Raw genomic sequence first — 26,846 nt, forward strand, 5'->3', positions numbered from 1 at the left:
AACGACTGAGTGACTCAAACATTTGCTACGATGGAAATTGCCACTGTGTAGCACATAAGTCACCTTTCCTTAACCCCTCCTGACAGCTTCAGCTCACTTGCCTGTAAATAGCAATTATAGTAATTTGCTTTTCAGGACTGTTGTACAGATGAGTAGGAAGAGAAATAATTGAAACTTTTAAAATGTGTTAATTCTAACCAGAAAGCTTGGAGCAATAAACCCAAGATCCATTGGTTGACAAAAAGGAAAGAGGACATTTGAGCAGATGGACACCACAGCTTCTTTAGATCTTCTCTCCCTTTCCATCTGAGTTTGTTTCTGTTTCTCCTCAGGCACGAGTTACTGGAAGAAGCTTGTCGGCAAGGCTTGCCTTTTGCTGCCTGGGATGGTCCAACTGTTGTGTCGTGGCTGGAGGTAACAAAGGGGGGAAGGAGATGTTGAAATGATGAGCTATGAAGCAGGACTGACAAGGAAAATGTCTGCCACTAACGGCAGAACCCTTTGCAGAGTTATTGCAGACTGTTAAAATCAATGGGCTTAGATTGGAGTACCTCTGCACCAGATTTATTTATTTAATTACTTACTTCATATATATCCCACCTTCCTCCCCAAGGAGATCCCAAAGCAGCTTACATTATTCTCCTCTCTTACATTTTATCCTCACAACAAACCTGTGAGTAGGTTAGGCTGAACGTGTATGAGTGGCCCAAAATCACCCAGCAAGCTTCAGTGGCACCGCGGAGATTAAAACTGCGTCTTCCCGATCCTAGTCTGACACACTAACCATTAAACCACACTGTCTCTCTCTGTGGCACTATGAGTGTACTTCTAAGAAGGAACCGTAGTCAATCCTGGCCTTCTGGCTAATATTCTCATATGACATGGGTTTGGAATTTTTTTTTGCATTTACTTAAAACAATTTGAAGAGTGCATTTAAAACTAATGGGAGAAGAGGCCTTGAGTGCAGCTGCCCTCTTTTATTTTTAATTTTTTATTGGCTTCATTTATTCCCACCTTTATCCCCAATGGGAACCCAAAGCAGCTTACATCCTCCTGTTCTCCATTTTATCCTCACAACAGTTTGAAGATTTGCAGAACTTCCCCCTAAAAAACCTCCACCTTGTAGAGGCAAAAGTATATTTGAGCCAAATGCAGAGTGGCCACATCCAAAGTAGCCCCACTGCTCTAAAACCATTTGGAAGTCTTCATTGGATTTTGTGCTGTAGAAACCAGATCTGCTGTGACCTGAGTCTTAGGCCTCTTCTGAGTGGTGAACATTACATTGGGCTTTCTCCATATTCAGTGCATGAGGATCAGATTTGCTTTATTCATCAGTTCTGGCCTCATACTATTTCAATTCTTTAATTCTACACTTTCAGAGAGTCAAACTGAAGGGGTGTCTGTGTTTTATTTCTGCACTAGAAAAATGCTTGATTTCTGCAGTGTGCTTTCTGGGGAACACATTAGTTTCCTCAGTTGATCAACTGAGGACAGGTCAGTTTGCTTAGTTTATCTGCTGAGGACAGGTCAATTTCCGCAGTTGATTGATGAGGAAACTTACAAGGTGTGTGTGTGTTTTAATGGCACTAACATTGCAACTTTGCTGTTTTAAAAAAAATTTAAAACTCCAAAAAATAATGGACTAGAAGTACCGGAAACACAGGTGAAAACTTTAAAATATCAAGTGGGATTTCAGTGCTCTTTGCAGAGTTTTGTGTTAACCATATTGCAGCATTATTCCCCATGACAGTTGCAAGGTTTTTTTTTTTTCTTTTAAGGCACCGATGTTGCAATGTTGCTATTTGTTTATTTTTTTTAATCAGGAAAAAAAACCTGGGTTGGTTACTATTCAACCAATTAGGATGCAGGGGAATAAAGGGGAGTCTGCGAAGCAGTTTGAAGACTGAATTGGAACTCTGGAGAGAAATTGATACAATATGGGGCCAGAACTGATGAAAAAGCCCTGTGCGGAAAAGACCTTACTGTGCAGAGTTATACCTTTTTAAGTGCATTGATGTCAATAGGCTTAGAAAGGCATTACCCTGTTTAGGAGTTTATTTCATGGAACTTACAGCAAAAACTTTTCATGTTAATTTACTTGTCTTCACTCAATAGGTCTACTATTTTTCTTAATTTTTTAAAAACAGATATTTGCAAGAATGGGGACCAGAAACTCATTCTGCAGGGCTCTCAAATTAGGCAAAATAAATGGACAGATCCTCTATTTTCCCCAGAGCTACAAAATCACATTGTCTGCTTAACCTCACACTTTGTCTCCATTCTCTGTGTTAGCTATGGGTTGGCATGCCAGCCTGGTACGTGGCTGCCTGCCGTGCCAATGTCAAGAGTGGTGCCATAATGGCCAACCTGTCGGACACAGAAATCCAGCGGGAAATTGGTATCAGCAACCCGTTGCACCGGCTCAAGCTGCGCCTTGCCATTCAGGAGATGGTGTCACTTACCAGTCCCTCAGCCCCAGCCACGTCCCGCACGGTAAGCCTGGACTGCTCCTGCCATCTCCCCAGGATGCGTCTGAAGGAGCCGAGAATGCCACTCACATTTCTGTTAGTTTATTGAGCAAAAATATTGATAAATTTGCCCTTCTCCTAAAAACGGAGACCCAAGGCAGGTAACAATGAAGAATGAAATAGCTTAAAAACAAAAGACCAATGCAGCCTGAAGATTTTTTTTAAAAAGTTCCCTCCAGATAACAATTCCAAATGTACTCCCATCTATTTATCATTGTTTGTTAATTTGAAATATTTATATCCCGCTTTTCTGCCAGTCAGTGGAACTCAAGAGTGGCTCACATTGGATTTGAAAAGTAATAAAATGTAATATTGCATCAACAGAAATGTAAATAAAAGGAAGCAAACCATAACCTCCACTCCTGGGGCCACTGGAAGCACGTTGGAAAAACTTTTCTTTATAGACCCTGTGAAATCTATGTAAATGTGGGGTCCTCCTCACAGTCTCAGGAAGCCCATCCAAGAGTATGGGGGCAGCCCTTGAGAAACTGTGAGCTCCAGCAACAGCAGGGCTTACTGACCTGAGTGGAGGAACTGTTAATAAACCCGAGAGTGATGATTGGAGCAGCCTTTGGGGCACAGATGGGTGGGCATGGTCCTGCAGATGTGTGTCCTATATGTCCTCTCGCAAACCCTCGATGCAATAATTCTATTTTACAGCCCCTCCTGAAAACTAACCACTCAATTTTCCTCACATCCTCCAAGGCACTGTGCTACAGTTTACAGGCTGATACAGAAAAAGCCTGCAAGATAGTGAAGGAGAGTGAAAAGGAATATATCCACCCTTGTCCCATTCAACAAAGTGAACCGGTATACTGAAGAGGCTGCCTACCCTTGGCCTGGGGCTAAAGTTCAGTGGTAGAACATCTGCTTTTCATGGCAGATGTCACAGGTTTAATCCTTGGCATCTCCAGTTAAAAAGATCTGGTAGTAAATGAAATGAAAGACTTCTTTCTGAGACCCCGGAGAGCTACTGCCGGTCAGAGTAGACAATACTCATCTTGACAGAACGATGGTTTGCAGCTTCATGTGTTCATTTGAGCTGCATACAGGGAGAGGCAGTACTTCAAGTATGTGTGGCTGGAATGTTTTAAAATATTGATAACTATCTCTTACTTTAATTGTTCCCCTGGCCAGTCTACCGGAAATGTGTGGATGACACATGAAGAGATGGAATCTCTGACAGCCACAACAAAGCCAGTAAGTAATACTGCTCTGCGCGTTACCTGCATGCCTGTGGCAATTTCCAAGATATCACCTTGCCATCGCCAGAGCATGTTTTTATGTGTGTAAGGATGTGCATGTAGAAAGATCCAAAGATGTCACTATCAGGCAGCTTGATAACTCTTCATCATGCCAATCAGTACTCTTGATGTAGCCTGTTTGTTTTTAAATAGGGGATCCATACTTATTTAATGTGCATAAGGGCATATGGGAGGGCATTCTAACTTACTATTTCTGTCCAGAAAGACCTGAATCTTTAATCCTGGTACAGTCTATAGAGTTTCCAGATTGAAATTCCATAATAAGGTGACCCTCTCTGGAATTTGAAATAAGGAGCAGTAATTGTGTTATTTGGAAGTAAAGATAGGTTAAGGAATTAGTATCCTTTAAAGTAAGGAATTTCTCTGGCAACCTTCCTCCGTTTTCTTTTTTAACTCCTTGATTTTACTAGGGATAATGCTTCTGATTCTTTGATGCAGAGTCAATTTAATTTAACTCTGAACAAGTACAATTGGACATACACAAACCTTTTATAGTAATAGGAGCACTTCTCTTTTACTCCTGGCGCTATCAACAATAGTGTGAGAACTGTGTGTGTCTAATCCTGCCTTTCTGCTTTCCTTTCTGCTTCACATTTAACCTCTGCCCAGGAGACAAAGGAGATCAGCTGGGAGCAGGTAGGGGAGGGATACATATTGCAGCATTCTTTTTCCTTGCATGCCTTGGTGTGTGCATATGTGTGTATGGAGGGGGGAAAGGGATGTTTATTTTTATTTTATACAGCAGGGGGCAGGCTGAGGCTGAGAAGTAGGAACTTGCTCAAGGCTATCCAGTGCAAGGCAACATATGTGGTGGGAGCCAGCTGGCACACCCTCTCAGGGAGCAATCTGAAGCAGGTCTACCGAGAAGTAAATCCCATGTTATTCAGCAGGGGCTTACTCCCACTGTAGCAGTGCAGCCTTCGCTGCAAATTTTGGCCAGGAAAAAAAATGTCCTCTAACAACAACGATAACTGCATTTATAAACTGCTCTTCTAGACAGTTTAGTGCCCCAATCAGAGCAGTGAACGAAGTCAGTGTTGTTATTATCCCTGCAATATAGCTAGGGAGCTGGGCTGAAGGGAGTGGCTTACCCAAGGCAACCTACAGAGCTCATGGCAGTAGTGGGAGTCATACCAGCAGAGTACTGATCCGCAGTCCAATCACTTAGCCACTATACTAAAAGGAATGGAGCTAAATAACGTCATCCAGTGGGTCTAGTTTAAAAGTTGGCAACCTGACTCAAATAAGTCAGTGTTACATGAGATCATGGCATTTACATTTTTTAAAAAAATCTCCCCTTAAAAAAAATTCTTTTCATTTTTTTTCCTGCAAACCTGGGGGTTACCCCAAATCTGCAGAAATCTGAGCTCTGGCTGGCATCCCTTTGCAGATTTTTAAAAATCCCTGTTGGAGGTGAGCGTCCATGGCTGTCCAGTATATAATAGGGCAGCTTCATGGGTTTATCATGTGGCCACAGTGATGAGCATGCGTTTTGTGAGAACCTGCAACATATGGAGTGAATAGGGAGGTTTGCCACCCATTGTGTAGATCTTGCTATTTTTGGTCCCATGGCAGAACCAATACATATACTGCAGACTGGGAGCCCTCTTCCCTTAAGCTGAAAATAATCCTTATCTCTGTAACTTGTTTGAAACTGTATGGGATGAATGTTTGTACCCATGGATGCATACAAATACAAGCACAGGTGTGTTTGATTTCCTTGCCTTTTAATCAGAGATGGGAGGGTGTGGATAGACAGAGAAATCTATAGATTTCTATGCATGCTTTTTGAATCCTTTGTTTTCTTTCTCATTGTACTTTGGCTAGTGACCTATCTTTTCTATGCTTCCTAGGTGTACAGAAACAGGAGGCCATTTGGGATTGGGCATGGTGCGATATTATACAATATCTATTGCACATATCGCCAGTGAATACTCTGAGATGCATTTCCTTTATTATAAGAGTTTCATACTAAAGGAAAATGTAGAATAAAATTATATGAGTATCAATATGGTATAATTATTAGAGTATTATTTAAGACACAGTCAGCCATCAAGCTCACAGAATGACCTTGGCTTACCAACTACCCACAGCCTAACCTACCTCACAGGGTTGTTATGAGAATAAAAATGGTGAAGGACAGAACTATGTGCACCACTCTAGGCTCCTTAGAGGGAGGAGGGATAAAAACATTATGCATAGCTCAGAAAAAGTTTTAGGTCTGGGTAATGGTAATATATTTTGTTTTCCTGCATCCTCGTTTTGAAATAACCACTGTTGTGAGTCCTGCCAGGCCACAATTTGCAAAGAGCATCTTTTAAAAAAATGGATTTATATATTTTTCTTTTTCTCTTGCCCTTCCACCAGGTTATTTGGGATAACCTTTGTGGGCCTTTCCCCTTTTATCATCCCAACAAATCTGTGCAGTAGATAAGGCTGAGAGATTTGCCACAAGGGAGTTTATTTCAGTATTTATACCTTGCTTTTCTCTCAAATGAGGACCTAAAGTGGCTTGTAATGCTGTTTTCCCTTTGTACATTATGCTCATAATGATAACCTGTGACGTAGGCTTGTTTGAAGACAAAACTAAACTTTACATCTTGTGGCAAGTTGTGTCTGGGTTTCTCTGACACAACTCATGTTCCCTGTAGTCACACAGCAGCTGTAGAGAATGTCATTTTAAAGAGTGGAGGGAGCTCCCTCCCCCCACCATGGTCTCCCTCCACACACACACACACACACTCTCTCTCTCTCTCTCTCTCTCTCTCTCTCTCTCTCTCTCTCTCTCTCTCTCTCTCTCTCTCTCTCTGAAGTCATGTACATATTCGTCCAGGAGCCATTTCAGGTACTGTAGAAAAGGGCTCCCTCTAACATTCTTTTTGGCCCTGAGAGTGATAGGCCCAAGGTCACCGAGCAAACTTCCATGATGGAGTGGGGATTCAGCCTATGTTGTCCCTAGACCAACACTCTAACCACTACACTGTGCTGGCTGGCTGGTTCATGCAGTGAGTTTCATGGCAGAATGACAATTTGAATCAAAGCTCCCTGAGTTAGTGGGAACAGAACAAAAGTCATGTTCTGCTGGGTTAAACAGAGTCTACACATATACACAGAGGTAGACTGTGGTGAACAGGGAAAGCCCAGAAGTTGTAAGAGAAGGAAATGGAGAGGGAAGGCCCTGGTGTGAGTCCTTTGCCTCTGCTTCTCTCTCATACACAGTGTCTTCCTTCCTTTGTTTTTTCAGATCTTGGCCTATGGTGACATGAACCACGAGTGGGTAGGGAATGACTGGCTTCCCAGCCTGGGTTTGCCTCAGTACCGCAGCTATTTCATGGAGTCACTTGTTGATGCCCGGATGCTGGACCATCTCAATAAGAAGGAACTGCGAGGCCAGCTTAAGATGGTTGACAGCTTTCACCGGTGAGAGGCAGGGAGGAAGAAGATTTTGAACGTCCTGTGACTAGGGCTCGTTTTATACAAGAGGTGTAACTCCACTTCAGAAGAGGTTACCTGTTCTGGTTCTCCCAATACCCTACATGAGATTCTGAGAAATGTAGGCTTTGTGAAACTGCTCAGAACTCTGTCAGAGATTCCCTAGGCCCTTCACCTGTACAGTGAGCAATATAGCTGCATCCCTCCTCCCCTCATGTCTGATGAAATAATAGATCTGATTCAGACTGAAGTGGGTAGCTGGAGTATATTTGCAGATGCCCCTTTGGGATATAATCCGTCTTAGGCACAGCCTGGAGTAAGCCTTTTCTCTCTCTCTGCCCTCAGACAGTACTGTTGCTGAGTTGGCAGGCTGGCAAAAGCTTTCTGAATCCATCACTGTCTCTCAGAGACACTTTAGCCCCCATCCATTTGCATAGCCCACTCTTTAACTGCATGTCTGTATCCCTCTTTTAGTAACACTGCAATGTGACCAAATGATGGATGATTTGAGTATATTATGTCTTTGTTGGTGTTTTCATCTCTGGTGTGATATTGCAGTGATTGAAAATCATATTATTTCAGGTTGAGGGGGATTCGTTGAAAAGGGGGGGAAAGGTAGCACCACTTCCTTACAGTACAGTCCTCTATCAGTGTAAAAAAAGCCCTCTTGTATTATTCGGTTGTGCATAGTTTGTGGAAAGCCAGGAGAATGGGAGCTTTCCCGACCTTTTCAGGTTGGTCATTACATAAGGTGGAGCCCACCACAGAGAATGTATGCGTATGGGCAGTTGTTGATTTTGCACATGTACAAAGTGGCAGCTGCAGAAGGCCCTGTTCAGATGAGTGAAGCTGCCATGGTGGAACATAGGGAGAGAGGCATTCCTGTAGACATGAGGGGCCAAGACCATGAATGGTTTTGTATGTGGTAGCCAGAACCTTGAACTGAGCCCTGTAACTGATGGGTAGCCAATACAGAATGGGAGTAATACACATGCTGTACCTTGCTGCTATAATAATCAAGCTGCAGCGTTCTGCAACAACTGGGGTCTCCGGGGGGATCTATGTAGAGTCCATTATAGTAGTCTAGTTTTGATTTTACCATGACGGAGATCCAGGTGACCAGATTGGCTATGTCCAGTTAGCTGACTATCTTCTGTGCTTGACTGAGTCTAAAGAGGGCATTTTTTGCAGCTGCATTAACTTGCTTCTCTAGCAGCAGTGCTGGATTGGGGTATATCAATCATCTGGAAATACCAGTGTGAAGAGATGTTGTTGCCTACCTGTTATGGTGGCTATAGAACCCCATTATCTTGGAACAAATTGTAGTAATCAGCTGTAACGCTAGTAATATTACATTATCAATGATTTGTACAACAACCCAGTAAGTTAGGCCAATGTTTTACTTTCCCTGTACTGCAGATGTGGAGAAGAAAAGATGCTTAGGGTGAGAAAACAAAAAGTGGCTTGACTAAGATTACCTCATGTGTTGATGGAGGAGTTGAGATTTGAAACCTTGTTCACAGCTCAATCTTTTAACCAGTACATATATGAATTTATGAAGCTGATTTGGGCTGATTAAGACTGGTCCATCTAGATTAGTATTGTTTATTCTAACTGGCAGCCATTCTCCAGGGTTTCAGGCAGTGGAAAATTTTTAATTGGAGGTAGTCACGATTGAATCTATGAGACAAAAGCATGTGTTCCACCACTGAGCCACAATCAATACAGTGCACCTTGTGCTTCTACATCTCCCAGGGTAAGCCTCCATTATGGGATCATGTGCCTGAAGCGTCTTAACTACGACCGGAAAGAACTGGAGCGAAGACGGGAAGAGAGTCAGAACCAAATCAAAGGTGTGTGTAGAGCAAAGGAACCCTCTGAGGCTATTGTCACCCTCTCCCAATTGTGATTTAGGGAGGGGAGGACATGCCCTTTTCTGTAATAACTGCTCTTGTATGGTTGTATAGCAGGATTGGGGATCACATGGAGAGAACCCTGTGCACTCTTATCTTTTCCTCCCTTTCTAGATGTAATGGTCTGGTCCAACGAACGCGTCATGTGCTGGGTGCAGATGATTGGACTGAAAGAGTTTGCCAACAACCTAGTGGAGAGTGGGGTGCACGGGGCTCTCCTTGCCCTGGACGACACCTTTGATTGCAACGACTTGGCCTTGCTGCTGCAGATCCCTACCCAAAACACACAGGTCAGAATCAGTCAAGGTGAAGATAGAAAAAGGTGGGGAGGAGGAGAGAGGAGCCAGGAGATCAGGAAAGGGGAGGAGAAGGAAGGGGAATCTTGGAGCCTTGTCTATTGTCTAGAACACTGGTTGGTAACCTTTTATAATTGAAGAACCAAACTACGTAAAGACTCATAGCAAGAGGTCAAGAAAGAGCTTTTGTAAGAGAGTCCATTTGCATGACTGGAAAATTTTAATTTCTTATTTTATTTTTAGTCCACTTTTGTGGCTGAGAGTCAAAGCAGATTGCAGGAGATAGACGGTGCAAGTGGACAGCATAAAACAACCATTGAACCATGCAATAGGTCTAGGCTTACATAATTTGAGAACAATGTGAACAGCAAACTATCTAAGGCAAGGTATACCATAAACTATACAGAAAGTGGATTACCAATTAAGGTCATTACAGTAAAAGCCTACAATAAGCATTGCAGTGGGTTAATAATCTATAACATTTCTGTAGCCCAAACATGGGCTGGTGTGAGTACTTTGTTAGGAAGTAGAACACACACAGTCCCACAAAAAATATGTGCAGGTGCACCCTGAACAATTATATGAGCTCACTGTCATAAATCTATGCGTGGTTCATACTGCATTACTGGCAGCTGTTCACTTCCCTCATTTCCCTTTCTGTCAGGCATCTCTCAGGTCCCCAAAGGGTGCCATTCCTTTCACATACTTTTTGTTCTAGCATCCCACCTACCCATCCAATATACCTTAACTTGAACATTTCATTTTATTAAGGCAAAAAGCCATATTTAGTTTTATAATGATCCACAGGGTGCAGACCAGTGGTCTACAGGCCCTCTCTTATGTTGCAGGCCTCCAATGTGGTATTCTGGAGGGTCTTCAGAGAGAGAAACACACATGGTCCATCCTTCATTTTGTGAGGTCTATAAGAAAATATAAGTGGGTGTCCAGTCCTGTTCTTGACATGATCCAAACCTCACTGTAAAAGGAGGTAACATACAGCAGGCACTCACATTACCTTGCACTCCCTGGACCTGTTTTCTCCTTGATCCTTGGGGTGGGGTAAAGTAGGGAAGCTAAAAAGGGCTTTATAAAATGATACATGGGGTAGAGAAAGCAGATAGAGAAAGCCCTGATCTGGATGGCCCAGGTTTCCCCGATCTTGTTCAGTCTTGGAAGTTAAGAATGGTTGGACCTGGTTAGTATTGGGATGGGAAACTGCCAAGGAAGACTGGGGTTGCTATGCAGAGGCAGGCAATGGCAAACTACCTTTGTGGGTCTCTTGCCTTGAAAAATCCCTGTGGGATCATCAGAAGTTGGCTGTGAGTTGACAGCACTTTACTCAAGCCCAGCCCCATAATACTAGAATTTGGGGGCGCCTAAATAACTTAATGTGCAAATAGATTCAGGATAGACAAAACAACGTCCTTCTTTACATAAGTAATTTGTGGAATTCATTGCCAGAGGGCATAGTGATGGCCACTAGTTTAATAGGCTTTAAAAGAGAATTAGGCAAATTCATGGAGGATCAGTCCATCAGTGGCTAATAGCCAAAATCGAACCTTCTTGCTCTGAAGCAGAAACACTTCTGTTCATATGTCTTCCAGAGGTATCTGGTTAGCCATTGTGTGCAATAGGATGTTGGACTAGGTGGACTATCAAGCCAATCCTGTTCTTACATTCTTCTGTGACAGAGGACTTTGTGGAGTAGTTTTGAAAAGTTTGAGATTACAAGAACCAAAGGGGGGGGCGGAGTCCAAAATTAAAAATAAAATAAACTTCCCCCATTTCCATTTAGGCTAGGCAGATCTTGGAAAAAGAATTTGGGAACCTCATCTCCATGGGAACAGACCGGCGGCTGGATGAGGTGAGTTTCTCCTCCTTCCAGAATCTCTGATTTTGTTAGGTCTTCCAAGCTTCCTCACATGCTCTTCAATTCCCACCTCTCAGGACAGTGCCAAGACATTCAGCCGTTCCCCATCATGGCGGAAGATGTTCCGGGAGAAGGACCTCCGCGGTGTCAGCCCCGACTCAGCTGAGATGCTGCCAGCCAATTTCCGCACAGCCTCCGTGGCCTCCATTACCTCACCCGGGGTGCAGCTTCGTAAGATGCAGCCAGAGGGTATGTAAGGAACCTTTGTGAGAAACCACACATGAACCTGTTAGTGGAGCTGAGTTTGGAGACTGTTGCAGAATGGGGGGGACTTCTTTTCATGCTTAATTCCCTTAAGAACTAGCTCATATTTCTTTTTCCCCCTTTCATCAACATACCTTTAGATTGGTAGCCAAAAAGAATGTTTCTGAGCATGTGCAGAATGCCTTCCTTGCCACAGAATAGTTAGTTCTATCTAATTAGAATAAGGGGGCAGGGCCTTAACATCTTACAAATATAACCACTGTTTGCAATCTGACAAGAGAAGTCTGTAGGGCATTCACTTGGAAAGCTCAGAGCCTAAACACCCTGCATCACTGCAGGAAACAGGGCTTCTAAGAGACATCAAGGCCCTCTGAAAAAAGTTCCCTCTGGCCCCTTCACATTACTCAGACCCAACCCAAACATCATCTTAAAAAATCACATGGTTTTTCTGGTACCAAGGGTCCACAACGCCAACTCAGGAATATTGTTGCCATATTTCCCCCTTTCTGTGTCCCTTGTGGGCAAGCTGCATGCGGGGGGGGGGGGGATGAGCCAGGGTGGTTATTTCCATTTCTGTCATAACTTTGTATTAGTAGTTCAGGTTCTCTGCTCCTATCATCAATGTGTGACCTTACAAAGCTCTGAAGGGTGAGCGCTACCTTATATTGCCTTTTTTGTCTCTTTTCTCTCTCCTCGTAGGGAACTCATTAGGTAGCCAACGGGCAGACAGTATGTCAGTGCGAACGTACTCTTGTTAATGCCAACCCAACGGAGGTCAGTATGTGCCATAATGACATTTACCATTGATTGAGCCTTGGCAGCACACAAGATTGCTGCGCAGATGCAAGGAAGGGTGGGTTCCCTGTCTAGATGGGCTTCTGTTTTTGAGGAAAAGCTGAGCGTTCCGAGTCTGTGTTTCTCTCATAATGCTTGTGTGGGGTGGGAGGCGGGTGCTTAACCTTTCCCCCATGTGCCATGTCTCTCCTGCAAATGCAGCCCTCACTTGTCCCTTTTTCCTCTGAAACCAGAAATGAGCTTGGTTGGAACTAAAAGGGCCAATAGCGGCATTTACAGGGGAGCACTACCCCTCTCCTTCCTTGGAGGCCAAGCACCTCTCCTGCCAATGTATGTGCACTTCCCCTCCTTCTATGGTCATTTTTACCACTACCCCCCCTCCAAAACAGGAAGTCTGGCTGAAGGGGCAAGAGCCTTGGGAAAAGGGAGACATTCATAAGTGAGAACCAGCATGCCCAAAGTGGTTCCTCAGCAATTCAGCCCACCCAAACTTCCCTGTGAGTGCTTCCCAACCAATTCCTCATTTTCTCAGCAGTGTTGGATTGTAACCAGACCTTCACTGTGATGAAGTCTCATAGGCCTTAATGTAGTCAGGATGCAGAGAAGATAGATAATATACCTACATGCTGATTAGTAAAAATCAGTGCAGAACAAGCATTCCTTGGGGTGTTCAGGGAAGGGTTGTAGGATGCAAGGTCCCAGGTACTCCCAAAGGTAGGAGGGGAACAAAAGGAGTTGGAGAGAGAGGCATTGGCATGGAGTAGAAAGAGAGCAAGAAGGGGGAATGTTGCTGATGTGACTTTTGTGTATGTCAGGAAGTTGTACAGCTGATAGGATGGACCAGGTTGCTTGTTGGAAATGGGCTTCCCAATTGCCCAGGCGCATTGGGGAAATATCCAGCCTCAGTTGTCTGCCCTTGAGAAACAGAAGTGGGAGAAAAAATGGCCTCCGTGGTCTTAACCATAGAGATTAGGGGAAATTCTAGAGCATTACTGAGAAGTGACATTACTCTACCTTCCCACACTACTTTACTCTTCCCCCACCCCCATATCTCTCAGACAATTAACCTATGCAGTGTTGGGAACCCTAGCGGGAGAAAATAATGTGACCCACCTGTAGGAAGAACTTGGCATTGTGGATAATGACTGATGGGAAGAGAATTTGGGTGCCTTTCCACAAAGTGCCCAATAATTCAATCCCGGCAGAACAACTCAGGACAGTTATCTAATGGGGGATAGGACCCCTTGGAGCTCCTTCCTCTTCTCAGTGACAAACAGTTCTCTTATCTCACATAGTAGAAATTGCAGAATAAAATGCAAAATAAGAGCTGATATGCATGTGTTCAATCTACAGTTTATATTGAGTAGACCACATTTTATTTTAGCTGTGGTTGAAATTATTATATAGCTGGTTTTAACTATGCTTAGTCATTGGAATCAGGATCCAGCTTTTAGACTATCACTCATATCTTGGTTTGTCTTGACTATTGCTGGTTTCATCACCTTTGCTCTGTAGTTGGCAAGGGCAGCGCTGGGAGACCATCATTTAAGATTACCTGTGTTTAAATAAGTTACAACCATGACTTCAGATCCTGATTTAAATAACTAACTCTGGTTAGTAGAGTAGATGGTGTTCAGACAATCATGTTAGCCCAATTTAGTTTAAGTAAACTGTGGTTTCTCACAATGTCTGAACTGAGTTACACGTTCCGTCTAATTGATACATATTCTCGTTCTTTTCCTTTCTTTTTCTGTACCCCTCCCCTTTTCCATGCAGACAATGTCCTGGGTGTGTCTGGTCACCCTGCCTTGGACAGGAGGACTCCCTGCTGCTGCCCTGCTTTCCTCATCACGTGCTCTGAACCAGACTGTGGGGAGCTGCCACCACCACTGCTGTTGCGGAGAAGGAATGTGGGGGAGCACATGGGAATGCCAGAGAGAGCCGGAGAGTTCTCTCTCCTTCCCCCCACACTCCCTGTCCTAGCAGCAGCGGCTTGCGGCCACTGGTGAACTCAAGGGACTAAAGCTGGGGAGGGAGTCCCTCCCCAACTGTGCAGGGGAACTGGGGCTTCAACTCTGGTGTCTATTTATTGTTGTTGTTATTCCGGGCAGGGGCATAAGAATGTGAATCAAAATATTACGCCCCCTCCGACATCCCACTCTACTGTGGCCTGATACGTCCGTTCCTCTCCCCACAGGGTCCAGGGAGGGGGGGGTGTCTCACCATGCCTTCCTGTTGCCACGGATTGGACCAACTGGCCCACCGACCCTGGTAACCCACCTTCGCTCCCCACCATCCCAAGGGTGCTAAATGTTCAGTTGGCACTTTTGCATTGCTGCTACTGTACCATTTTTTCACCTCATGATCGTCAGAAGGGGATTTGCTGCTCAAAGCCCATTTCTCTCCCCTCCCGCCCCTTCTCCATGCCTTGTCTCAGCAAAGGGGGGGGGGCTGGAAGGAGATCGGTTTTCCTCCCAGCCCAGGATGGGGAATGAGGAGAGAAGCGCTGAATGAAGAGCCATGCCTACACCCAGCAGTAGCTTTCCCCTCAGGACTGAGCCAGAGTTTGGAATTTGGGGATGCCTGTTATACATAGCTGCTGCTTCTACCCCAGTAGTAGCGGCATCTTCACACACGTAAGGAATTCCTTCTTTAAAAACACAGCCTCCCCCCTTTTCTTTCTCCCACCACCTTCATGCTGGGGAATTTCCCTCTCCAAGATGCAGCTCCACCTCCACCCCCCCCCATCAAGGAGAGAGGTCTGGATTTATGGAATGGGAAAATACTAAAGAAGTGGAGGGGGGGGAGAGAAGCTTGGAGCCCTCCAGCATGGTGCTGAAATTGCCCCAGATAGATACATTACAGTTCCGGCTCGGTGGGCAGAAACTCTCATGGTAGAATGTGAAACTTTTTTTTGCCCTCTAAGAGGGGGGAAGGGAGTGGAGTTTTCAGGTTTGGGGTGCTCAGACTGGAACAGGGAAATCTCAGCCTGGGGGTGGGCACTAGATCTCTGGACTTTTAAGATATGGCACACAGACACCTGCCCTCCAAGACAATTGTAATATAAGAGTTGTATTTTCTGTGTATATCTGTGCTGTGGAATCTTGTGTAAATTGAATTTCTTTTTTTGACCGCCGTTACAAGTTCTCTGTTAATTTAATAATGTATCCGTCCCCCACCTACCCCCTCTCCCCTGCACGCCCATAATTTTCATTTGATGTTTATATTTTCTGCCTTCTGATTTTTTTAAATTTCATTTTCTGGGGAGGGTGTGCTGGGGTGAGGGGCAAACCAAAGGGGGTTATTTTGCATGAAGGGGGTGGGGGGGAATACAATCTTGACAAAAAAATCTTTCAGGCAGATTGTGAGGGGCAGGCAGGAATCTGAGGTACAGAAGGAGAAGATCTTCTGGTATGTTCAGCATCCTGTTTGCCTCAAGGTGATGGGGGAGAGGAAGGGGCAAAAGTGGAGCGAGTGTTTAAAAAAAACAAAAAAAAAGTTTGAAAACGTTGACTAGGATGTGCAGATTTTTGTTGAATACAAGCGCTCTCTCAGAAGAGATGGCTGCAGTCAAAACCAGGCCAAAGGACCCCTGTTGCTATCAGTATAACGAAAGCCACATTACAGGGCCACCGAACAACTTCATTCTCATGTCAAGGGAGGGGTTGCGTCCTACTGGGCTGCCCAGGTACACACACAAAAAGACTTTGTACGTTGATTGCCATCTCCCACAATTCAGATTGTCAGCCTGATGTGCCTGCTTTGTTTGGGGGTAGTGCTGGAAGACCCTTCCCACACATATACCAATCCCACAGTCTAAGCCTGCTACATCTCTGATCAAATTGCTTGCATTGTGAAGGGTTTTTTTAAATGTCCCACAGGAGATTCAGTCAGGGATCTCTGACCACATGTTCATCTCAGCCATTAAAAGCCCGAGATTGTTTCACTTTTTGGCACCACACCAAGAAACAGAGCACAGAATAGGACTTCATAGCTAGAAGCTGCCTTTGTTTTCAGTGGCTTCCATGGAATTCTATGGAACTGTGCTGGTGGCGTCACTGGGCATGCACAAGCTTTGCTTGCAGAAGGTGCTGGTTTCCATCTCTGGCATCTCCAAATTAAAGGATTGCTGGTTATGAGTGTCGGGAACAGCCTTCCTCTGTCTTTAATTCTGCAGAGCTACTGTCAGACCCTATTGAGCTAGGTGGACCAATAATCTGACTTGGTTATAACTCAGTAGATTTAAGAAGATGCAAAAACTTTCCCTTTCACCCCAGACTCCCCTGGGGCAGGTTTAAGCCCTCCCCTGTTTTTTGTGCTAGGTTGATGAGCCACTGCTGTTCAGCCGAGGTGGTGGCATGTTAAAAGCACTGAACATAACAGTGATGCAGATCCTACCTTGAGAGAGGCTGACTGGGTTTCTTGAGTCATGGTGCACAGCAATGCTTTGCAACCATCAGGCTGTTTATAATATACAGTAGAGGTGGACACGGACCAGGAAAAACCCACAGGCCGTTGGGCTATGGCCCATTGCGTTTCACAGACTACAGACGACGAACTTTTCACAGACTCACGCCGGTTCGTGGACCGGTTCGTGGGTCCATACCCGCCAGACAGCTGGAGCAAGGGGGGATTTAAACGTTAAAGCACTCCCAGTGCTGCTTTCCAGCGATGCCGGGAGCACTTTAACCCCCCTCCCCCATGCCTGGATTCACGGACGACAGACCAACGGACTGGCCAAAAAGTTGTGGAGTCCATGGAAAATGGGCATCCCACAATCCGCCAGTTCACGAATGCCAAACCGGGCTGGTCTGTGTGAAATTTTAGTTTGTTTTCCAGTCCATGCCTACCTCTAATATACAGGCCTTTCTTCTGCAAGCTCTCCTCTCATCATATTAATAGTGGTATTTTGCCAGCTCTCATACACAGAAAAATTAGCACAGTTGTGTCTGCACAAACTACAGGCTTCCATCCATATTGCTTGCAACATGTGTGGCCTACTTGGTTTAAATATCATTTGCAAGAGTAGTGGGAGCACACCAACCACGCACAAAGGGAGTGCATACAACTCATGATCTTTCTGATACATGTCATCCTCATGTGCAAGTAAAATGTGCTTATTTACCATGCACATACAGCTGGTACATGCAACTGCACCTCTGGGTTTTTGTGTGTGTTGAGGCTGTACACTGATGATAAATATAGTGCTATGGTCACCGCACAGGCACTCTCATTAGCTGCAGTTGGTAGGGCCCTCCCTATGTGTGAGTATAATCTCTGAAGAGGACTTCAGATGGCAGCACGAGGCAGGCCTACATTTCACATGTGCCCTGTTTATTGACTTCCAAAGTAGCCACAGTGGTTGCCAAATACAGGCTGCTCTTGTTCCCACGGGCACTTTGTTCTTTGCACAAATACAGGTGGTGGTAGCAGAGAGTGCCTTCATGTCATAACTGACTTATGATGACCCCTGCTGGGGTTTCCAAGGCAAGAGACTAATGGAAGTGCTTTGTCATTGCCTGCCTCTGCAACCCTGCTCTTCCTTGGAGGTCTCCCACCCAAGTACTAACCAAGTGACCGAGTACTCCCATCCAAGTACTAACCCTCCAAGTCCCATCCCAGTACCTCCTGCTTAGCTTCCAAGATCGGATGAGATCAGGCTTGCCTGGGCTGTCCAGTCAGGGTGCACAAATACAGGAGCCTATGCAAAATAAGGGGCAGAGAGAGAGCAAACACCCAACCCATCAAATGGTGAGAAACACACAGCTAAAAACACCACTGTTACACAGTAGCTGTGACTGCCTGTGCAAAGATCGCCTGCTGTAAACAAATACCCCTCTTGTGGGAGTTGACATGGCTTCAGAGGGGAAGGAGGTCCCCTGCTGTGCACAGCACCAAGCAGGTAAGGAGCATTCTGATGTGGTTTTTCCAACAACAGTCCTTTATTCCAGAGCCATCAATGAAATACTTCACTTCTCTTCACATTGTCTCCACAAGGGGGAGTAAATCATGCTGTTTTCTTCACGGCTTCTTCCTTTGGAAAAAATAAGTAGTGGTTCTCATATGCCTTTACCTTACTTAGGGCCGCCAACTCTGGCCCACGGAATAACTCAAGATTTGAAGGCAGTGCCTGGGGAGAGCAGCCATAAAACCTGTCCTCTGAAATGACCCTTTCCTCTGGGGGAGTGAGTCTCTGTAGTTTGGTTGTGATTCGTGCAGAACTTCCGGCCGCACCTGGAGGCTAGCAATGCTAGCCTTGTTCGAGTAAGGGGCTATGCTGCCTTGAAAACTTCTTTTGCTTGAGTTTGGAATACTTGCTTTGCATGCAGAAACTCCCATGTTCGATCTTTGGCATCTCCAGTAAAAAGGGTCAGATAGTAGGTGATGTGAAAGATCTCAGCATGAGGCTGGAGAGCCACTGCCAGTCAGAAGAGACAATGGACTTTGATAGAATAATGATCTGGCTCAGTATAAGGCAGTTTTGTGTGTTCATGCTGATATTCTGAGGTACATTGCCTCCGAATATGGAGGTTCCATTTAGCTATGGATGTACCTGTTTACAGGTTTATTTGATCCCCTTTTAAAGCCATCTAAACTGGAGGCCACCAACATACCTTGTGGTAAGGAATTCCATAAGATAATTATGTGTTTTGTTTTTCTGCCCTGAATCTGCTGTGTTGCAATATTGTAGGAGAGGAGGGGAAAAAATCCCTCAATTTCCTTTCTCCACACAATGCATAATTTTATAAACATCAATCATGTCTGTTTCCTTGGTTGTCTTTCCTAATCCAAAATGTCCCAAACTCTTTAGCCTTTCTTCATAGGAAAGGTGGTTCAAGCTCTAGATCACTGTGTTGCCTTTTCATACCACTCTTTTCCTTTATTAAACAGCCATAAACTTCTACTGAATTATCCAGCAGTTATTTAAGGCCAAATTACCACAGCTTTAATGGAAACAGAAGTAGGGAGAATAACCACCAATAGGCTCAGCAGTAAACCACACCAGCACGAAGGAACTTGGAGCATCTTCACTTCAGACAGCAACCATTTTATCATCTTGTGATAATGTATTGAAAGTGATAATGTATTGAAAGAGGACAGAAGAACAGAGAGCAGGGAGAAAGTAGAACTTATTACTTAACAATACTGTCAAAGCTAGACAGTGGAAATATACTGGTGAAGGCGATATGGGTTTGGTGGGACATCAATCCTATAAAAATATCCTTATTCCCCCTCCCAGTTCCCTATCTTTCCCATTAAAGTTGCCACTGAAAAGACTACAGATAAAGCAGCAGCCATGTGTGTCAGAAGCAAGAATAAAATTTATTCTCCAGGAAAACAAAATGAGCGCTGGCTATAAATTAAGAATAAAAAAGGCAGATGGGGAGGAACATCCCTAACAAGGGTGAGGAAAGGAGATTTTGATTGGAGCCACTGCAGGACAGTCTCTACATGTGGGATCATGAGAAAACCATGAAGGTCAAGTGCCTCCTTACACTGGGCTTGCTCCCAGAAGCAATAAACTTCACCAACTCTTCTAGGGTCAATTTTAAATGGAAGCTGTAATGGGTTTCAGAATCAATGGCCATGTAGGAAGGGTGATTTACAACTATTTCAGCCTTTCCTGTGAGTGTGAATTCGCTTTAAGCAGAATCACCAGTAATCCCCAGCCAGACTTGACTTGTATTTCAGTGTAACAACCATAAACCAGTTTTCAGCATCTTACAGAATGGTTTGAAGTCTGTAACTTGCAGATCATGAAGATATTGGCAATGATACTGAAGTACCTTCTTCCTCATAACAGACTATAGGATTCCATGGGGGATGTAATGCTGGTTATAATGGCAAAATACTCTCCAGAAGCAGAGAATATCTCGACCATATAAGAAAGCATGCCAATAGGTCAACTTGTTATGTGGGGGTGGGTGGGAGATCTCTCTCTTGAAATTCACTATCTGACTCAACAAGTCATCCTAGGTAGAATATAAACAATTATGAAAGCAGTTTTTAAGTTTGTGTCACATTAAGTATTGTGAGACTATTACGGTACAAATAGGAGTGGATGCTAGCTTTTCTCTGTGAGGAAATGGATATCTCTGAGACACTCTGGGCAACCTCACAAAAGAAAAAGGGGAAAAAACCCACAGTATCCAAGGTTTCTTGAGTCATGTTGATATTAAAGCCATTTTTATAGTTCAGATTAAAGGTGGGTTCATGCTGCTATGTTTATCACTTGACAACTGCATTTATCCAAGGATGACAGCATAGATTAAGTTCTCTTATCCTATTGGATAATGTTTTTCAATGAAGTCAACTCTCACTTCAGATGTAATGAAAAACCATGGTTTAAAGGTTAATTATGATCAGGTTTTTTGGTTTGGGTTTTTTGTGTGTGTGTGGGATGGAACTTACCAGTACTGAGTATAGGCATCTTCATTGGGGGGGGGGGCAGTTTCTCTCCAAAACCCTGATAGGGGAATTGGTGGAAATTGGGGCAAACTTATACCAGTACCTTTTTTAAAAAAAACCAAAAAAGCACTGTCCTTGGTTAACCATTAAACTAACTGGTTAGTGTGATTTTCTGAACCCAGGTCACTGACTATGGTTAGTTAGGGTCCATCTGAAGCCTTGATTTGTTAACCACAAGTCTTAATTATGATTTCATGTGACTTAAGAACATAGATATCCTACAGAGACTCCATGCCAGAGCAAAGGCAATGAAATAAGCCTTTGCTGAGGTAAACTGGATTTGACTGAGGGATAGTTTCGCAAACTAACTATAATTAAAATAAACCATAGTTTTGCATTATATCTGAACCGAGTTGCAGTTTCCTCACAAAATCTCATGATCTACATAAATGTACAAATTGTCCCACAGCCTCTTCACCTAACTAGAAGTAGTAGGCCTCCTGCTCCGAAGTAGGGCCATAAGTGTGACCAAGTTCTAAACCACTGACTCAGTCAAGTTAGAATACCACAGTGCTACCCAGTAGCTCAACAAACATGAACCCCCCTTCCCCACCCTACAGGCCCAGGGTTACACAGGGCAGTGCCCCTTGTTAACTCTAAGATCCAAACTACGTATGATCAGTACTGCAATTATTCCTACAGAAGAAATTTCTGGATTATTTTTAATGAAAAATAGTAGCAGGAGACTAAAATTGGGAAAGGAGGGACTGTCTGGGGAAGAAGTGCTTAACCCTTATAAACACTCCTGCCGTTTGTCCTCTAAGAGTCACTCTCCTCAGGGGGCTTTCTCACCTCTCAGGAAAACACGGGAACCCAAACAGGGAACTCCTTACGTTTTTTTCACAGGTTGGAAAGCAGGTGAGAAGGGCAATTTTTAGTGGCTAAAAGGTGAGAAAGTTACTTCACAGGGAATCCCGTTTCTTTTCCCCCCACAGGAAGAAAAGCAGAGGAGAGGAGACATTTTGAGCAGACAAAAATCTCAGGAAGGAGGGGGGGATATTGCCGAAAGAGAGAATTATGGAACAGTTCACCACATGTAGTTTGGCGCTAAAGGTCAAGGATCATCTGCTCCCATCCAACCCTTATGGCCTCTTCCACCAGGGAGTACTTTAGCGCTCTTGCCGTTCAAAGATGGTGGCAAATGTCCTGAAAGAGAAAGAAGAAAGAGTTGAATGCCCACTGTTAGTCTCCTTCCTCTTCTTGACTAAATTATAGCTTCTTGATGAAATCATTATCTCTCGTTCTCTTTTTCTTTACTTGTGTTGTATCTTGCCATTCTTCCAAGGATCTCAGAATTGCATACATGGAATCTCCAGACATTTCCCCATGTGCTGACCCAGACCTGCTTAGCCAAACAAATCTCTTACGATTTCCATTTCACATACCAGGGGGACTGAGGTTAGGCAGAGAAACTAGCAGGGCAGTTGTTGCAACAAGATTGAACCAGAGGGTTTAAATCCCACATTTTTGGTACAAGATATCTGCTGGCTCCTGGCTTCCCTGTCTCCAGTAGCAGAAGCTGTCCCACCAAAGATGAGAGGGAGGGATTTTTAGAGTAGATTGTCTCTCTAGGATTAGACACTGAATGGGGTAGGAAGTTGGTACTTACTGAAATAAAGCTCCTGATAACTCATCTACAATGCTCCCTGCAAAAGATAAAATGGAACAAATCAGACTTGTAATACTTCCAAGATTTACTGTACACACTGCATACACCTTCCCATTAGAAAAATTTGTGATCATCTACAGAACATCAGTACTGCACCCTTCTGACATGAATACCAGGATGGTGAACGTGGATATCATCCCATTTTATCTCAGCGTCTATGAGGAAGGTAAACCAGAGGGAGTGGTGTCTGAGGCTTTTCAATGAGCTTCTTCATTGATGAAGGATTTGAACTCTAATCTATTCCTTCTTCGGTTCAAGACTGGCAATCTGGCTTGGTTCAAACCACGGTATATTCTAACTATGATTAGCTTGTAAAATCAGGAGTTGGCCCAGAAATGATAATTCAAATCCTGGTTTGCCACAAAAAATGTTAGTTCTGTTGGCTTTGCCCACCTCACTTCCAGAGACCTGGAAGATATGGCAAGCTCCATTGCAACTAGAGCAACACTAGGAAGGCTGCTTTTGTACATTATTTATGTCATTTATACTCTGCTTTTCTCCCCAAAGGGAATATAAAGCATCTTACATTGTTTTCCTCTCCATTTTATCCTCAACAACAATTCTGTGAAGTAGATTAGACTGACAGACAGTTACTGGTCCAAGCTTATGTGGCATAGTGGGGATTCAAACCTGGATCTTCCAGATCCTAAACTGATACGCTAACAAGGCAGGTGGCAGTTCATAAACCAACTTTAGGCCAAAAGTCCAGATTCTGATGGATGAATCCTAATTAAGCAAAGTTATATAGCCCACAGTTGGACAATTACAATAACTACAGTTGTAAATTAAACCATGGTTTTTCATGACATTTGAAAAGAGCCAATGCCTGCTACCCACCACAAAGGATGGTTTTTAGTGATTTTATGATTTCCTTTTCTGTTTTTTTTTTTTTTTGTAAGCTGCTTAGCACATTTTTGGTTCAACAAGCAGGATACTGAGCAAAAAAATAAAAACCTCACCTGGTGCACAGGCTGTCTCACAAACAGGGCAAACGTAACAATAATGGCAGTACTGCAAGAAGGGAAAAATATGATAGAGGGCAGAGTGAGATACTGAAAGGACACTGCTGTGATACTGCCCACACACAGAAACAAAAGAGGTTGGATCCAGCCAGTCTTTTCCCTCAAACACACCCCTTCTTACTACAGCCCCTGTTCCACCTAGCTTTAGTCCATACAGGCCCCCATACAGGATCCCCAGCATAGCATAGTGAGTGTTTGAAAGGGTCTCCTATGTTCCTTTTCACCAGCAGAAAAACTAATTGGGTCCAAACTAATGGCACATTTTTTTCCAGGGGAGGGGATCAAATTTTGCAGGGAAGGTTGTTGTGGGTTTTCCGGGCTGTACAATACAATACAATATTTTGCAGGGAAGCTTGCAAAACCAACCTGACAGCTTCCACAGTGTTCTTTGCGATCTCCTTCTTTACAGGGGCACTTATCGCATTCATCACAATGCTGGATAGGGAAAAAAGACAGGTGGGCATAAGAGAGAGAATTTTCTCCACATGAGAGCACTTTTGATTTGCACAGTTCCAGAGGGTTAGCCACATTAGTCTGTGGCAGCAAAACTAAACAGGAACCTAGTGGCAGCTTAAAGATGAAAATGTGGTTCGTTTTTAGGTTCCCTAAGATGCCTGTCTATTCTGGGCTTCCTATTGACCTCCAAACCCCCCAAAATTCACTCTGCATAATGTAAATGTTATTGGGTATCTCAGTAATGTGTAGTCCTTCCCCAACCCCCATCCTCTTCAGAAACCCCACCTCTAATCTTCCTACCTAGCCCCCACCCTCTTGAGAAATCCCACCCCCAATCTCCCTGAAAATGTTTGTGTAACCCGTTTCACATCACTTTGCCCCTTAAAACATTCTAAGGTCATCAGTAGAGTTGCCTGATTGCAATCCGAGGTATCTGTGTACATTTCTATTCACTGCTGAGCTGAGAGGGGAGGCAACAATATTTCTTTCATTTCAGTTAGCACCTGGGCTATCCAGGTCAGGGCAAATTTTAAAGGCACATGAGGAAGTGCCAGTTCACAATCTGGCAATCAGAGCAACAGGAGAGGGTGCAGCTGCCCCAGTCCTCATGCTCATCATCCTAAAGGTAAGAGAGGAGGGTGGCAAAGGGAGGAATAAGGTGGAAGGCTATATGTGATCATGTAACTTTTAAAGGGATGCACACTATTGGGAAATTATCTGGCAAACTACAGCTATTTCGTCAACTTCTTTTCCCTATTCTTAAGTGAACAAAATTCTAGGCTTGGCCATTGTTTATTTAATAGACGTTTCTCCGCATCACTGGCCCTGAGAAAAGTTGTATTTGTTATGTTTCTGGCAGCTGTTTATAACGTGAAAGCCCTGCCAATGGGAAAAATGGCAACTTTATACACTTTAGGCCCCAGTCTTTTGATATCCCACTTTTCTCCACAGTGGGGACTCAAAAGTGGCTTACAATCATTCTTTCACCCTCTATTTTATCATCACAACAACCCTGAAATGTAGGTTAGGTCGGGAAAGTCCCTGGCTCAAGATTATCCAGTGAGCGTTCGTGGTAGAGTAGGGATTTAAACTTGAGCATCCCAAATCCTAGTCTGACACTCTAACCACTACATTGTACTGGTAGCTTATGTGGCTCTCCCCCAGCCTGATCTCCTTTAGCTGCAAGTGGGTTACCACAGCCTTATTGCTTTTATTGCTACAGAAAGGACCACAGTTGCTCATGGCACATAGAAGTGCCAGGCATACAGACCGACAATAGCCAACACACTTTTCTCTTTCTGGGAGGATTGAAGTTGTCGTAACTTGGAGCCCAAGAGCCACTGTCACTTTCTTATTAAAAATGTGACGTCTTTCAGCAGCAATTTGGATACCAGCAATCAATGGGATATTATAACCCTTTGTACACTGGAACACCTGCATAGGCAGTTTTAAAAAGCAGATTTCTGGAGGTCCATGAAAGACAATTATTCACAGTGGTCTAAACAGAACCTTCATGTTCAGAGACAGCCTGCCTCTGAACCCGAGTTGCTCCGTGGGAGCAACAACAGGGGGAGGCTTTGATCTTTGTGCTCTTCTTGCAGATCTTCTGGGGGGCAGCTGGTTGGCTACTGTGTGAAACATGATGCTGAACTAGATGAACCATTGGTTTGATCCAGCCCTGCTGCTTTGATTTTCGTAGAGGCTGCCGCTTTTACGGGCTTCCTTCCTCTAGTTTTAGCTGCAGCCTAACACAGTGAAATGACCTAAGCGCAGCTTTTTCATACATGTTGAGAGACATTGGTTGAAAAAGTTTCATCTTGGCCTATCAAAGTAATATAAAAGCACAGAAGGAGGGCTAGTTAAAAAAGAATCTCGTGGCAGCCATAGTCTGGCACCTGGCAACAGAAATCAGTGAATAGGTTGTCATTTGGCTTAGAGAAAAATATCCTGCCTCTTTAAAAGAGGCATAATGGAATGTAATTTACCTCCATGCCATGAAAAGCTTCAGCTGTCCATTTCCACATATTAAGTCTCTATAAAAGGGGCAGGACATTTCCCGCCCACACCAGTTGGCAAGCCTATCAGTGACACTAAGCTAGGGCTTTTAAAGTTGGCAATACAGTTTAAAAGCTGGCAACCCTATTTATACTCCCAAAGCATATGGGAAATTGTAGTTTGCTGAAGGCACTCTGGATTTCCCTACTGCTACATCCTTCATGGAACTACAGTTCCCAAGACTCTCTAGTACGTATTATTCTTAAAACCAGTTTGTTATATTGCTGTGAAAATTCAGTAGAATGTGATATGGATGGGAAAATGTTTAATGTGGGCTGTGTCCACACAAGAACAAAATGCATTAAGTACTCTGCTATTTTCTGTAATGGTCTCACTCCTGTCCTGTTCACATTTACTGCAATACACACACTGGCAGCCAAGCACAGAGGTACAGGTTTGTATATTCCTCTATAAAGAGGAGCGCATACTCCCATCTCTGGTTTATCTCTGTAAAGTGTAGTGAACAGAAATAGGAGTAAGACAAGCTAAGGATCAGATTTTAGTACCAGTATTCATAATCAGATCTCCCATTGTTTGGATTTTCACTTAAAAGCAACTGGGGGGATGGGATCAGTCCAGTGGATGGAGGGCACTTAACTCTTTCACTCTATGTAATCTAAATTGCACCCCCTTTTCTTCTTTCAGTGCACCATAGCAGCTTCAAGAGGACAATTTTAATTAGGAAAATAGTACATGGGAAAACACTCTTTCCCCCAGTACTCCTGCTCCAACAGTTGCTCCTGTCTCTTGGTTGCTGCTTTTAAAAACAAAACATTGGGAGATGCAACCTCAGATCTAACGATTCATTTTTA

At 43.9% G+C, this 26,846-nt stretch overlaps 2 protein-coding genes across 6 annotated transcripts in view; one reads left to right on the forward strand and one right to left on the reverse strand.

Moving 5' to 3' along the window:
- PPFIA3 (PTPRF interacting protein alpha 3) overlaps positions 1-15,836 on the forward strand; it is a 69,459-nt gene extending 53,623 nt beyond the window's left edge. For all 5 annotated transcript variants that reach the window (XM_054993158.1, XM_054993161.1, XM_054993160.1 and 2 more), the window contains exons 20-29: positions 333-414; positions 2,293-2,493; positions 3,666-3,728; positions 7,038-7,213; positions 8,981-9,078; positions 9,253-9,428; positions 11,230-11,298; positions 11,382-11,553; positions 12,268-12,342; positions 14,140-15,836. In XM_054993158.1, coding sequence (XP_054849133.1) covers positions 333-414; positions 2,293-2,493; positions 3,666-3,728; positions 7,038-7,213; positions 8,981-9,078; positions 9,253-9,428; positions 11,230-11,298; positions 11,382-11,553; positions 12,268-12,326 — 1,096 coding nt within the window. In that variant the 3' untranslated portion in view covers positions 12,327-12,342; positions 14,140-15,836. The remainder of the gene's footprint in view (positions 1-332; positions 415-2,292; positions 2,494-3,665; positions 3,729-7,037; positions 7,214-8,980; positions 9,079-9,252; positions 9,429-11,229; positions 11,299-11,381; positions 11,554-12,267; positions 12,343-14,139) is intronic.
- Positions 15,837-19,665: 3,829 nt separating this feature from the next.
- The window catches only part of HRC (histidine rich calcium binding protein), a 9,819-nt gene continuing 2,638 nt past the window's right edge, over positions 19,666-26,846 (reverse strand). Inside the window, exons 3-6 of the mRNA XM_054992232.1 lie at positions 23,890-23,958; positions 23,461-23,512; positions 22,442-22,478; positions 19,666-21,978 (exon numbers count right to left, since the gene is read on the reverse strand). Of these exons, the coding sequence (XP_054848207.1) occupies positions 21,942-21,978; positions 22,442-22,478; positions 23,461-23,512; positions 23,890-23,958 (195 nt within the window). The 3' untranslated portion in view covers positions 19,666-21,941. The remainder of the gene's footprint in view (positions 21,979-22,441; positions 22,479-23,460; positions 23,513-23,889; positions 23,959-26,846) is intronic.

This window comes from Eublepharis macularius, chromosome 12 (assembly GCF_028583425.1).
Source record: "Eublepharis macularius isolate TG4126 chromosome 12, MPM_Emac_v1.0, whole genome shotgun sequence".
NCBI lineage: Eukaryota > Metazoa > Chordata > Lepidosauria > Squamata > Eublepharidae > Eublepharis > Eublepharis macularius.